The following is a 13,683-nucleotide window of genomic DNA, read 5'->3' as shown; positions in this document are numbered from 1 at the left end:
ACAGGCGGTGGGGACTGTAGTGGTATAGTGCCTTGGTCGTGGCCGTGTTGTGGTGTTCCTGTCTTGCTGTGTCCTGCGCGCGACAAAGCAGACCTGGCAGCTGAACTTTCCCAGAACGTAGATCGTGTCGAAGTCGCTGGCTCATGTGATGCTGTGCACGTGGGAGCGGCTAGCTGTGAGCCATCTGTCACATGCGAAGGGAGTGAGGGTAGAGTGGAAGTGGTGGTGGAGGTGAGGGAGGAGAATGGCTTGACACACCACACCACCCCATCGCTGTCGGCTACGTAGTGCCCATCGCGCTTTCCTCCTGCTTGTGCTCGGTCTTTCATTCTTCCGGCCCCAATGCGGCAAGAGCGAGCTTATCGATTAGCAAGGATCGAGCTTAAACGCAGAAGGGTCCGAGCTGGAAGAAAATCTACGATTTGCGGCGCGACATTGAGTTGAACATATACCAACCACGAAATGTCGAGGTCAAAGGAGGAAAAGGTGTTGAAAGACGGCGTCGAGAAGAAGCCCAAGAAGGAGACGAAGAAGGAAAAGGGCGAGAAGAAGGACAGGAGGGAGAAGAAGGATAAGAAGGACAAGAAGTCGAAGGCCATAGAGAAGGCATCTAAGAAGACTGGCTTCTCATTGCTGGCAGATGATAAAGTCGCGGATCCTTCACTGTCGTCGCTGTTCGCAGCAAAGGTATGTTATGCGTCTTTTAATGGAGCGGGAGCGATGCTGACTTCGACAGCCGACACCACCGCAACGAAATACTGTCCAGGCCCAAGTCCAACAGTCTGACGATGAGGAGGCAGACGAGGATGGTGCAGACGCAAATGCACTGGAGCAGGATGCGCTCTCTGATGTGGGCGAGGCCGTCGATGGCGAGGACGAAGTACCAAGCCTGGACGATGCAGCGACCAAACGCCGGAGGAAGCGCAAGCATGATGAAGACGATGTTGAAGGCGCATACATGCGCCGACTAGCACGTGAAGAGGCAAAGGATGCAGAAGTTAAGAAGGCTGAGCGTGCGACGAAACGACGGAAAGCCAACGGCGATACGGAACAATCTACTCTAGGGAATGGGGTTGATTCGGACAAGGAAGGTTCTGAAGAAGATGCGATCGGGTCTAACGATGACATTGTGGACGAGGACGACGATGAAGACGCCGCAATGTCACCACCGCCGAAACACGAAACCCAAGAAGGACCTTCAGACGAAATATCCAAGGCCAACCGCACCGTCTTCCTTGGAAACGTCTCTACCGCCGCCATCTCCTCCAATTCGTCTCGAAAAGCTCTGAAAATCCACCTATCTTCCTTCTTCGAGACCGTTCCTGCTCCTAAAGATGGCGAGCCAAAACACGCAATCGAATCTATCCGCTTCCGCAGCACTCCATACGCTTCCGCCATCCCCAAGAAAGCAGCATATGCCACCAAACAGCTCATGGCCGCCACCGCCAAATCCACCAATGCCTATGCGATATACTCCTCCGAATCACTGACCCGCGCAGCCGTCAGAAAGCTCAATGGATCTATCGTTCTCGGCCGCCATCTTCGCGTTGACTCAGTCGCCCACCCGTCTAAGACCGACCACCGCCGCTGCGTCTTCATTGGCAATCTGGGCTTCGTGGACGATGAAACCAACATTCAAGCCGCAAATGCCGAAGCAGGCCACGAGAACCGCAAGCCATCCAAGCAGCCCGCAGACGTCGAAGAAGGTCTATGGCGCACTTTCGGCAAGTGTGGGACTGTCGAGAGCGTGCGCGTCGTTCGTGACAGCACCACTCGCGTTGGCAAGGGCTTCGCGTACGTTCAGTTCGAAGACGAGAATGGGGTGGAAGCAGCTCTGCGCTTGAACGAGCAGAAGTTCCCGCCCATGCTGCCCCGGAAGCTTCGGGTAACCCGAGCGAAGGCGCAGAAGCGGAATGCGAAACCAGGGTCTGATCGGCCTTCTTCGCGGCCTTCAACAGGGACGGGGTATCAGCGGAAGATCACAGGCGAGGAGGCGTCCAAGATCGGGAGGACGGGAAAGTTGTTTGGGCGGGCAGCGGCTGCGAACGTGAGGAGGGGGAGTCAGAGGGGTGGCGGGAAGCAGAGGACGGGTGCGAATGAGACTGCGTTAGGGAATCGCGGTGAGGCGAAGTTGGGTGAGGGCATCAGGAAGCCGGAGAGCTTTGTGTTTGAGGGACATAGGGCAACGAGTGGTGGTGGTAAGGCGGGACTTAAGCTTGGAGGAAGGAAAAAGAAGCCCGGGGTCACGGGGAGGAGCAAGGCTTTCAAGTCGAAGGGGAAGGGTAAGTGAGTACAGTTCGTGTAGATAGATGTCAATACCATTCAAGTGGAAGACTTTGCTCAGGCTGCTCGGACTTGTTTCAACCTGTCATTTCATGCCTCGTAATTCATCACCTCATGTCTCGGCCCAAGCGCTGTCTTCCACAACCATGCAGTATCCAACGCCTTGGTATTCCCTTTAAGTGGCATTGAAACACAACGACATACCATCAAGCCAACCCATAGACGTCCACCAACCAAAAAGACAGCCCCGACAGCACCTCACCACTTCTTCTTGGGGCTTTTCTTCGAGTGGCGAGATCCGGCGACCTTCCCTGTCTTCTTGGGCTTCTTGGTGGCCGGAGCAGGCGTAGCCGGATCCTGTCCGTCCTCGTCGCCCTCGTCGCCCTCATCGCCCTCATCGCCCTCATCACCCTCATCACCCTCATCGACATCGTCCTGGGCGTCCGTTCCAACCTCAGGCTCTTCGCTCGCAGAGGCATCCGGAAGCGCGAAAGTCACCCTCCTTCCACCCTTCTTCTGCCTCTTGCCACCGACATCAGCCCCGAGGTCCTTGTCCTCACCCATATCAATGTCCAAAGCCTCCATTAACCTCCTCATCGCACCCAACGACCGCTTCTCGCAGACATCGCAACCCTCAGCTCCACAGACACGAGCAAGCACACTCCTCTCACCATCCACCGTCTTCATGCGCATGGGCCTGAGATACCCTTCCGTGATCTCATCGTCGTACTCGCGAGGCTTCGGTGTGAAGAACGTGATCCCCGCTGCAGTCCTGGTCGTGTCCGTCGAGTGCACCCACGGCATACCGCGCGTCAGACTTGGCTCCTCGTGAATGTCTTCGGCGTTTTCGTCGCAGACCATCACGTCTTCCTCACGCATGACGTTCTGCTCGGTGGTGGTGAAGGCGACACGATGGACTTGGCCGCCGTGATCGTAGACTTCCTTGTTGAGAGGAGAGTCCGGGTTGACGATGCCGCCGAGCCAGGAGGTGGGAAGGTCGGTACTGCCATACTCAGGCCAGTTGACGTAAGAGTAGTGGATCATGCGGATCTTGAAGCAGTTGGCCCACTGCTGAGGTGTTGGCCATACCGACGACCTTGACCGTTTGGGGCGCCGACTATTGCCGTCACTGTCCTCTCCGTCGCTGACGTCTTCGTCCTCGTTGCGTTCAGGTTCTCCAGGCTCCTGTGTGCCGGTCATGTTGGTGTCAAGATCTCGGGATGCGCCACTCTCCTGCGCAGGGGTTGTCGTGGTACCAGCGCTTTGGCTGTCGCTGCTGGCATGCTGTGCGATCGCTCCGGTAGACCCAATCTTCTCCGGATCAGCGAGGCTGAAGAGGTTTGACTTGCGCCTCTGCTCGAGAAGAGCTTCGGCCTCTTCACTCGACTTGGCGAAGCCCTTCCAGCCGACAGAGTTCGACGACTGGAGGCCTCGGAATACTCTGGAATCATCTTTCCCTGGCGCAGCCTGCAGCCGAGTAGACGACCTCGTCCCTTTGGCTGAGCTTGGTGAAGATGTGTAATGCGCATGAGCAGACGGCGCGGGGGTCTTCTTCGTGTCTGGCGCCATGTCGAAAGCGCGCGGTGGTGACTTTACTGTGTTTTGTGGTAACAGCTGTATAAGGCAGCAGTCTGGGTAGGTCAAGGTATCAAAACAGTCGAAGGGCCAATGCTGTGTGATATTTGGTGTAAACAGAAACTGTGCGCGGGAATCTGCGTGAAGTTGAGGAGCCGGGCCCAGGGGCAAAGCTGCCGTCAACGCCATGCTGGCTTGGTGCTAGCGTATCAGAATTTTCCAAAAAGGGAAGGAGGAAGTGAAAGGGATTCTTGCTTCGGCTCTTAACTACAGAGAGGAGTAGCAACTTCGGGGTTTTACCATTGCACAATCGGGGGGAAATGAGTGCAGCTTGGGAGAAGAGTAGTTGTATACAAACTTATCTTGTATGGGAGGAGGCCTGGCGTTAATATGGCACCCAGCACAATGAGACAATGCTGGGGAGGAAGAGTAGTTTGCTCCTGTTCCATACTTACTGGTCCGCCCGCCACAACAAGCAGCATCAGCGCTCAAGGAGATAGCTCCTAAGCCTATCGGGAGTTTGCTTCGCTTTGTTCATCGTTGGCCTTTCTACTCACAATCAGGTCCAGATGCATGATCTATGCTTGCCTTGAGCACAAAGAAGCCTGCGGAAAGGCTGCATCGGTATCAGATACCGGCAGCTATGATCCCTACCGATAGGTCGTAGCCACATAGCATGCGAGCGAGCGTCTCGGTTCTGGTGGAATGCTGTTGTCGGTGCGCAGGGCAAAGACATTGGTCGGGAAAGTGTGGCCAACTGTCCACGCAGCAGAGGTAGTCTTAGTGGGCCCGGTCCTCGCGGCCATTCAAACGGATATCATGGGTCGCAAGCAGATTCCAGCAATCAGTGATGCTATATGCGTTGGTCGTAGGAGTTGAATCCGAGTGATGAAGATAGAGAAGAATGTCGAGACGGAGTGAAGTGAAGAGGCGAGGTCGGGAGTCTTGGCAGACTCAGAGACGACATCTCCTTCCAACGCAATCTTGCCCATCTACCTAGGTATGGCTCATTTATATATTTGTCTTGCCTTGTAAAACCTGCGCAGCACAATGTCGTGGTCGGACTCTCGTGCTGTGAGGTTGAAGAAGCGACGGGGCCAATGCCAGTGACTGAAACTCTGCTCTCGGTGATCCTACGCCAAGTCGACTCAGCCTCAAGAGGGTGTTGTCGTACGAATACAGGTATCTCTCACATTCCATGTGAGTGTCAAATGAATCACTGTGAATAACGGCAGGCTCACGGATCCGAGAGCTGTGGAACCTCTGAATCAGATGGACGGCGCGGCCACGTAGCGTAGTGACCTGAGCGCCTGCTCCCCCCAAGGACGAAAGGCCAACCATCGCCCGAGTCACAATGGCCATGACGAGCCTCTTCCGGGTAATACTGCTGCTATGTCTATGTTCCGGACTATGCAGCGCGTCAGGCGTCCACTTCAAGCACTTCTATCCCCAGCTCCGGCCTTACATGCAACAGTACCTCCGCGACGAATGCAGCACAGAGTACCAGAACTACCTCAACGACAGCCCGACGTCCAATAACGAACTCGTTTGCAAAGGCTGCTTGGCTGCTCCCCTGACGGGATGTCTACTTCACACTCTGCGCGAAGTCGACAAGAGCAATATGGCTTCTGCAGCTGTGTTACTCGGTATTCTGCCTACAAGCCTGAGTCTGGCCGGATCGACGACGGCGGAAACAGGACTGCTGAGCCTGAGACGACCTGTTCTGGCTTTCCTTCTTGGTGCCGGCGCACCAGCGGTCAACCCAACCAGGACCTTCAACTACGGCGACCCATACGTTCTTATGACGACGCGCAGGCGAGGCCTCAAGGCTCCGGAGCTCAGAGGTTGGATTGGCGTTATGGTGCTGGTCGCTGAGTATGCGCTTGCCATGGCTGCTGTCGCGAATCTGGGGATAGTCAGCTGGCAGCTGTGCGTCCGGACCATCTGCAGCTTCGCCCAAGACACGATCTACATGCCAGCGCTCTGGGCTTTCTTCGCTGCTGCAATTCACATCGGTGGCGCTACTGCAGTCGCGCTCAGGGTCCGCTTTTATGAGCATTCCAAAAACGGCCAGTACCGCCGAGTCGGTATCTGGCGAACTTTGAAGCAAGAATTCCGGCTCAGCCACAATCAAGATCACATGTTGCTGGATCTCAACGACGAGGGATTCTGGTATCTGGCGTTTTCGTGGATCGTCGCTTCTGGCACTGTTGTCCACATCATCTTTGGAACGCTGGTGTTCTCGAGCATCTTGTTTATCACGACGCTCGATGCAGTAGTCGTTGTCTTCCAGCTACTTGGGAGCACTATCGTTTGCCGGGCGATACTGATGTTTGAGCTAAGTGGCATGCGCACGAAGACTTCAATCAGCTTGGACGAGGAACTGGATGCGAAGCGACGGCGAACAGACTCAATACCGCTGCCTGTCTATCCGAAACCGAAGTCAACTCGATAATCTATGAGCCTCAGCTACTTTCCACCGCGCCACCTTGCCGAAGCAAGCGCCCCCAACCGTCAATGCCTTTCGTGCATCCTACCATATGCATTGCGAACCAAGCCGTTACGCTAATGCTGTCGATGATCACAACATCCAGCTCGCGTTCCAGCTCCTCGACAAGCGCGGTAGCCGGCCAATTTGTGCACGATGCAACGATGGCTTGTGTTCCGGTCACCGCGCAGCGACGGATGACATCCTTGATATCGTCTGCACCACTCTCCGCAATCCGGCAGTTGCTAGCAGGCGTGGGGTCCAGCCGCTGTGTGCTGAGCACTTCGTATCCACAGCCTTGGAAGAAATCGGCAACTTTTGCGGCGTGTGCTTCTGCGTAAGGCACAGCAATCGAAATTCGCATGATGTCGAGGAACTTCAGTGCCTCGACGGTTGCCAGGGTGTTCGTGCTGCAGGAGCGAGCTATCGCGTTTTGCATAGCATCCGTGAGCTTCTGTTCGTCTCCAAGATCTCCGCCGGTCCATTGCCCGCTCGTGCCGTGCCAGAGGACTGCATCTACTTCGGCGTCGGCAAGGAGGCTTGCAGCGTCCACCATAGCCTTGGCGTTGAATTGGGAGGTCGAGGCCGCATCGACGCCGACTGTTGTCACTTTGACCCTGGTGAAGAGTGGGACGATGTTCTCGCCATACGATTGGAAGATCGCTTGTGTGATCGGCTCGACAGCGGTGTTACTTGATGGGACGATGAATCCGATTTTCCGGCAGCCTGCAAGGTCCGGCAATGGTGGGACCGGCATGGTCGTAGGTCTCACCGCCGTGGACTACACCTGCTTGTAAGCTCGAAGCAATACACCGTCTTGGTAGAAGGCCATATCTTGGTCAAAATAGAAACTAGTTGGCATACTTTCAGACGCCGGTATTTTAATGGCTCAACCAAGTGCTTGTGAAGTCACCTGCTTTCCTCAAATCCAGCTATAGTAAAGTGTCTAATTTTCCCGTCGTCGGCTTATTGTAAGCGGCGGCAAGACTCGTGAATGCGTCGACGATGTGGTGAATCATGCATACAGTAGGCTACCACCGAACCTTGGGTTCTTTGCCACCGAGCTTGTATATGCAGCTTCTGCGGCACAAACAGGCGAACTTCGGGCAAGAAGGCCCCACAACAAGACTTTGACAGACACCTTCTTTCGACCTCACTCGTTACACAGGCACGATAGGCGTACGAAGGAGGGAAACTCTGGCCGCCGAAGGAGGAACATATCCGGCCAAGCCACACGCCACGCACAGACATCGCCAGCAACCTCACCACATGCCGTCGTTAATCATCAAACCCCCATACGAGCAAAGCGGCATACCATCGGCCTCAGCTGCGAAACTATCACATCAAGCAGACGGTTCGCCACTCAACAACGACAGCAACACTAACGCGACTGCCGAAGAGGCAGCACCCACGTCGCCAGTAGCGCCTGAATACTCCCCCATCACACCGCGAGCGCAACCGGCTCTGCCCGCCATATACGAACCGCAGACCATTAGCGGGAGCAACGACTATGGTCAGCCAGCTCCAATACCGACCTCGGTAGCGCGGCCTCCATCTCCACCACCAACCGCAGAGTTCATCCCAGAACCTGCGCCCCAACCTTTCTCTGGCGAAGATGCTACGGACGCGATAGCGCTGAGAGCGGCGATATCCTCGCTGCAGTTCCAGAAGAAGAAGGCGCAGGATGATATCAGACGACTCGAGAAGATCAAACAGAAGGCTTTAGATGAGCCAGAGCTGTTCAAGAGTGAGCTTGCAGCCGGTCGGTTGCAGGAGCAGAGGCCGAAGATTGGCGATCTACGAGCTATCCTGGATCATGAGGGCAGCGATGATGACGACGAGGAGGTCGTGCTGGGAGCCGTCGCAGATGGTGAAGACGTGGAGATGAAGGATGCTGAAATACCAGACTCACAACCATCACGGCTAACATCTTCCGACCCAGCGCAGGCCAGAAAGTCAAGCATTGCGCCATTCGACCGCATACCCGGACCTCAGAATGTTGTACGTATGCCATACGTTAACTGGGAAAAATACCACATCACCGGCTCGCCACTCGAGAGTATGCACGAGCAGCAGCGAAGGTGGCCTGGCAATACCGCGTACGGAACAGACAGAGGCCGAGAGCAGACAGTGGCTGCGCCATACAGTCCGTGGCTCGATTCTCTTGACGGGCAGGGACAGCAGAGATGGGGGAGGAATGACAGCATGGCTGTTACGACGCCTACCACTGCTGTGACACCGACGAGCGCGGATAACATGCATGTTATGGAGACTAGGAAGAAGAGCAATCAGTGAGACCGCTCTCGATGTTCACTGTCTCCGGAAGCTATCTTTTGCTGCATCTGTGCTGTTGTGATTTGATCAAGTAGGTAAGTGTATGCCGCGCAGTCCGCAAAAGCTGTTCTACGTGATACGGAAGACGACCAGCTCACCAGAGCGGTCGGCTTCGCCAATTCTGTTGGAAAGATGCTTAGTAAGCCGATGGGTGTCTACATCTCCGTCAAGTGACTCAAGAAATTCATCGCTACCGAATTCAAACTCCGCTTCTGGACCGATTCCTAGCTCAAAAATACTTTTGGGGGACAACATACTCGACACAAGCCTCATCGATCCTGGCAGGGCTCCGACCAATGTATGGCTGACCTCGCCCTGGTTCGCCGTGTCGACACGCAGCAAGAGCAGGCTGCAGTCGACGCAGGCAGCAAGCACGTCGCCATCTCTTGCCTTGCCGATCGTCTTGCGGAGGAGGGAACGGGCCATTTCTGTGGAGTCACCCGGAAGCTCGTCGAGGGCCGCCAGGAGTCGACCTTTGGCGAGTTCTCCTCCTTCTACGACACCGCTCGCAATTCCGCCAAGGTAGATGGCTCGCGGATCGTCCGCCCGAAACAAGGGCGGATCACGAGGGTACTCAAATTCTCGTTTCCTAAATCGCGGAGTTGACCATATTCCTTTGGCATTGTCCAGCTTGCGCCAGTCGCAGACCTACGAAGGAAGGTCCTTCAACTCTGGGTCACTCGCGCCATCACATTCGAGAGAGGCCATGACCAGCGTCAGATAGTGGCTTGCAGCATCTGGGTTGAAAGGTCCTTGGGCGATGTAGCGAGCAAATCTCGTGAATACTTCTACCGTGGAGATTGTATAATCCACTGCAAACCCGCTACTTGGACGCGGAGGGTTGGTGTAGCCAATCTTGCTCATCCCGAGGAGGGCGTAGATTCTGTCACGCGGATCTGTGCTTTCGAGTCTGCGTCCCTCGAGCAGCCGCAACAGAATCTCCTTGCGTCTTTGGTCGTTGGGATTTTTGGGCTGTTCGTAGTGTGATTCCATGTCATTGATGAAAACGAGCCTGCCCGTAAGGTCGTAGTACTGGCGGTATCGACCCTGCTGTCTTTTGCCAGTTTCCGAGTGTTCAGAGGGTGAGATCAAATCCTGTATTTGCTGCTTGAACGATTTCCAATCGACCGATCGACGACCACACCAGAGCTCCAGCTTCCGGGCAGCCCACACTTCCTGCTGAACCCACACTCTGGTGAACCAAGGACGCTCGCAGAGGGTGACGTAACTCTGGAAGACGAGTTTTGCGTCCATTTGCCAGGCTATCTCGTTCTGCTGTCCACAGTCATCGAAGGCTGCTTCCACCATATCATCCATAGGACCCAGCCAAGCGATCACCCCTTCCGCCTTGTCGTAGATAGTCAGCATGTTGGCCACCTGGACTGCCTTCTCGAGCGGATCGCTCTGTAAAATGCAGATCTGGTCCACCCACAGCCACCTCTCGACGTCTTCTTCCGCATGTCGCAGTCGATACTCGAGTAGGAAGTTAGCCAATGTCTCGGTGATCCGCAATTCTAATCCGTTAATGCACAACGTGTGCGAGAATACCGGCTCGCCCCAGGTGTAGGACAGCGCTTCGTAGGTGACAAGCCTCTCCTCATCATGCAGCGCTGCTCCTTCGAGAAAGGTAAGATCGACTTTTGCGAGAGTGCCCACCAACGGGCCTTCGGTGGTACTGAATTCAAGGCGTAGGAGCCTCGTCTGCCATTTTTGAAGAGGCGTGTGGACGCTTTGCTGCTTGTCGGACAAGAGGAACTGCAATTGCGGATGGAAGAGACGGACATAAGCAATGGATCCAAAGATGCAGACCTTCAGCTTCGAGCTCCTCGAGAAGAGACAGCCTTGCCGATGCCGTAGCCTCGTTCGCACGTTGCATTAGACACAGCCTCCTCCCGAAAGCCGCAGCAGAACGAAGGCTACTCAGGCGAGTCTGTGGCCGTAAGAACGATTGAACCTTGGAGTCTTTCTCTCCGGCATTTGGTGTCGTGCAAGGCCAGTTCTGCTTAATCAAGCCTTCAGTTCAGTGTGCACATACGGCAAACACGAGGTAGGGGATGTTCAGGATGTCGCGATGGCCGTGATATTCTGACCGCAAGGCGACATTGGCGTCCGTGACCTGGAGGTTGACTTTGATCGGTGAGTCTTCCGCTGGTGGTATTTGGGCGTCGAAGATGCCGAAATCATTGAGTGACACCTCGTGAGCCGGAGACGTTGGGCTATCACCTGCAGTGACAAGCTGTCTACCAGATTAGGCCGGCTGCATACCGAAACACCGAGCTCTGCGCGCCACTGGTCTTACTGCTGGCGCAGCAGCTGAGGTGACAGCACAACATGCCATTCCTATCCTACAGGCCTCCTAAGGTATACCGTACAAATACCGCCTGATCCTGCAAGCCGCTTAACAACACCACCAAATGCTTCCTCCTACCCCTCCACAATTGCCCGACGCCAGCTTTTGACCATGCTCACTAGCCCAATCCATCAACTACCGTCCACCTCTATTTCGCAAAATGCAAATCATAGTTCAACCACTTCCTCGCCAACACCTGATCCACTGACAGTCCCGGTTTCCCATACGTAAGCGGGCTGAAGAACCAGAAACCCCAAGCCATCACCGTAACAATCACACCAGCCGCAGCCCAAGTCGGCAGCAGACTCTGCCCAGCGATTCGTTCTCGAACCGGCTTGCTCCGTGCCGCTCGTTGCTGCTTGGATCCCGTCTTGCCGTCGGTGATGGACATGGCGCTGATGTCGGCGGGCTCTATGTTAAAGATGAACTCGACAACGGCGCCTGCTACGAGACAGGAGGCGAGGTGGGCGGGGAGGTAGTGATGGAGGAAGAGTTGGCGGCCCATGATGAAGAAGGGGATGTAGTGGGCGGCCCAGAGGAGGAAGAAGAAGCCGGTGCTGTCGTAGAGGCGGGAGCGGGATCCTATGGACTGTTAGCAAGACATCGATTGGCTTTTGGGTGCTGCCACTTACGCTGATCCAGAGCATCAACCCCACGCCGGAGTGAGAGCTGATCTGCGCCCAGGATACCAGCGAATACCGCTAGGATAGAAGAGGCGAACCACCAGCCAACCGGATTGCCGAGGAAGTAGATCTGCTGCCTCGTCTCGTTCTCAGTCCAGAAGCTGACTCCGCGCAGCAAGAACGGCCACTGCAGCGGGAACGAAGCGTACGGGTGCGAGGATGTCAAAGCATTGTTGTGGTAGAACATGGCACGCTGCAGCTCCAGGTACTTCTTCAAGAATGGCATGCTCTTGACCTTCTTCTCCTCCTTAGCGAGGCGAGGCGAGTCCTCAGGAATGCCAGGCACTTCCTCAACGTACCAGACGTTGGAGCTTTGCTGGAGGTTCTTGTTGCCGTTGATCTCAGCCTGCTTGTAGGCCCAGTCTGGTAATGGGGTATTGTGCGTCCACATGGCCACTCTTGTTGGGAAATGGATGAGCTTGAAGTGTGACGCCATCGTCTTGAACTGCTGGTCGTGCTTGCCGTTCTCGATCCTAAGCTCGAAGCAGGTATCGTTGAAGCGCTCACCCTGAGCTTCTTCTCCCGGCACAGTCGTGAACTCCTGGTTGGTGGGGTAGTATGGCGAAGCAACATCGTGCGACAGGAGCCACGTATCCGTGACGAGATGTCGGAAGCGAACGACGTCGCCGTTCTTCACTGGGTGGCCATGGCCCTCCATTGCTACCGAAGGAATGATCTGCCACAAGTTGTTCGTGTCGTTGTGCGGGTAGCCTGTCACTTGCTGGCCCTGAGAGGAGACACGTCCGTCATCGTACCGCAATGGGTAGCGGTCAGGGTGCGAGTGCAGGTACACTTTTGTCTCCTTGTGTCGCATGGCGATGTTATCGAAGTAGTCAATACCGATGGCCTGCTGTGTCATCAAGTTGTCTGAAAGAGTCTCTTGGAACTCGGGAGTCATAAAATCGTCACCAGGTCCGGATCTGTTCAAGATGGCGAAGTGTACCTGGAACCAGAACAAGTACATCAAGAATGGAACAATGATCAACCCGATGACACGCGCGGCAAGATGCTTTCCGAATTCTGGCAGACTGAGCGCGCCACGCCTGCGATTGACGTCCAGCAGTTCCCAAAGATCGATCATGACCGGCACGCCGATGGAGAAGAACGTGAAGGCTCCGACGTACTTGGTGCTAATGACGCAGCTCATGCTGATACCGGTCAACAGCAGCCACTTCCACCACTTCCTGCTGAATGGGTCGTGTCGTAGCTTGTAGAATCGAATGTAGGCCAGGACGCTCGTTGCCATGAACAGAACCAGCGTCGCGTCCAGCAGAATCAATCTTGTCTGCCCAATGTGGGCGTTGTCGAAGAGGACCAACGAAGCTGCGACAATGCAGGCTGGAAGGCTGTATCCCGACTCCCACATGATCCAGAATACAGTCGATACGGTCAAAGAGCCCATGAGGGCTGGCATTGATCGGTATGCCACGTAAGGGACTTTGTTCGTGATGTAAGAGTCGCCAATGTTCTCGAACAAGAAATCACCATTGTATCCAACCAACCATCCGGCGAACGCGAATAGGAGCTTGCCAAAGGGGGGATGGACGTCGAAGAAGTACGTTCGTTGGAGGTAGTAGGAAGCAAACTAGCCCTGTATTAGTCCTTGCCCGATCGTACCATACTGTCCGGGTCTGCGAGCTCCGCTGTCATACCTTGCCAAAGTGTACTTCGTCGAAGACCACTTGGTCCGGATGGCTGATGCCCCAGAACCTTGTCATGAATGCCAGGACTGTGATCACTCCCAGCGCGAGCTTGTACTCCCATTCATTCTTGACAACCTGCTTCGCGCCCTGCTTTATGCTCTCAATGCTCTCCGTCGCCGAGCCATTCGCGAGACCGTCGGGCTGAGGTGTGGTTGCGCGCTTCCTCTCCTTCGCGCCGCCGCGTTGGCGGAGGCTTCCTTGGGGACTCGCCATAGTACGCGAGATCAAAAGAACCACAATGAGAAGTAAAAGGCGGCCGGGGACCGC

General features: G+C 55.3%; 6 protein-coding genes across 6 annotated transcripts; 2 read left to right on the top strand and 4 right to left on the bottom strand.

The window, feature by feature from the left end:
• Positions 1-462: 462 nt before the first annotated feature.
• Positions 463-2,290, top strand: NOP12 (Nucleolar protein 12; the record flags this gene model as incomplete). Its single annotated transcript, XM_064798801.1, has 2 exons — positions 463-687; positions 737-2,290. 2 exons carry the CDS (start codon positions 463-465, stop codon positions 2,288-2,290), a joined length of 1,779 nt encoding a protein of 592 aa, XP_064663128.1.
• A 251-nt stretch (positions 2,291-2,541) lies between these two features.
• On the bottom strand, positions 2,542-3,852 carry LTR77_001538 (uncharacterized protein; the record flags this gene model as incomplete). Its single annotated transcript, XM_064798800.1, has 1 exon — positions 2,542-3,852. One exon carries the CDS (start codon positions 3,850-3,852, stop codon positions 2,542-2,544), a length of 1,311 nt encoding a protein of 436 aa, XP_064663127.1.
• Positions 3,853-5,497: 1,645 nt separating this feature from the next.
• LTR77_001537 (uncharacterized protein) lies at positions 5,498-7,103 on the bottom strand (the record flags this gene model as incomplete). Its single annotated transcript, XM_064798799.1, has 2 exons — positions 5,498-6,151; positions 6,396-7,103. The coding sequence occupies 2 exons, from the start codon at positions 7,101-7,103 to the stop codon at positions 5,498-5,500; spliced, it is 1,362 nt and encodes a 453-aa protein (XP_064663126.1).
• Positions 7,104-7,363: 260 nt separating this feature from the next.
• Positions 7,364-8,641, top strand: LTR77_001536 (uncharacterized protein; the record flags this gene model as incomplete). The annotated part of the gene is made up of 2 exons (XM_064798798.1): positions 7,364-7,372; positions 7,484-8,641. 2 exons carry the CDS (start codon positions 7,364-7,366, stop codon positions 8,639-8,641), a joined length of 1,167 nt encoding a protein of 388 aa, XP_064663125.1.
• A 108-nt stretch (positions 8,642-8,749) lies between these two features.
• Positions 8,750-11,018, bottom strand: LTR77_001535 (uncharacterized protein; the record flags this gene model as incomplete). Its single annotated transcript, XM_064798797.1, has 4 exons — positions 8,750-9,269; positions 9,333-10,435; positions 10,716-10,916; positions 10,980-11,018. The coding sequence occupies 4 exons, from the start codon at positions 11,016-11,018 to the stop codon at positions 8,750-8,752; spliced, it is 1,863 nt and encodes a 620-aa protein (XP_064663124.1).
• Positions 11,019-11,178: 160 nt separating this feature from the next.
• PMT4 (Dolichyl-phosphate-mannose--protein mannosyltransferase 4) lies at positions 11,179-13,629 on the bottom strand (the record flags this gene model as incomplete). The annotated part of the gene is made up of 3 exons (XM_064798796.1): positions 11,179-11,612; positions 11,663-13,298; positions 13,366-13,629. The coding sequence occupies 3 exons, from the start codon at positions 13,627-13,629 to the stop codon at positions 11,179-11,181; spliced, it is 2,334 nt and encodes a 777-aa protein (XP_064663123.1).
• Between the last annotated feature and the right edge of the window lie 54 nt (positions 13,630-13,683).

This window comes from Saxophila tyrrhenica (assembly GCF_035928015.1).
Source record: "Saxophila tyrrhenica strain CCFEE 5935 chromosome Unknown scaffold_2, whole genome shotgun sequence".
NCBI lineage: Eukaryota > Fungi > Ascomycota > Dothideomycetes > Mycosphaerellales > Extremaceae > Saxophila > Saxophila tyrrhenica.
This window is presented reverse-complemented; position numbering and strand designations above follow the sequence as displayed.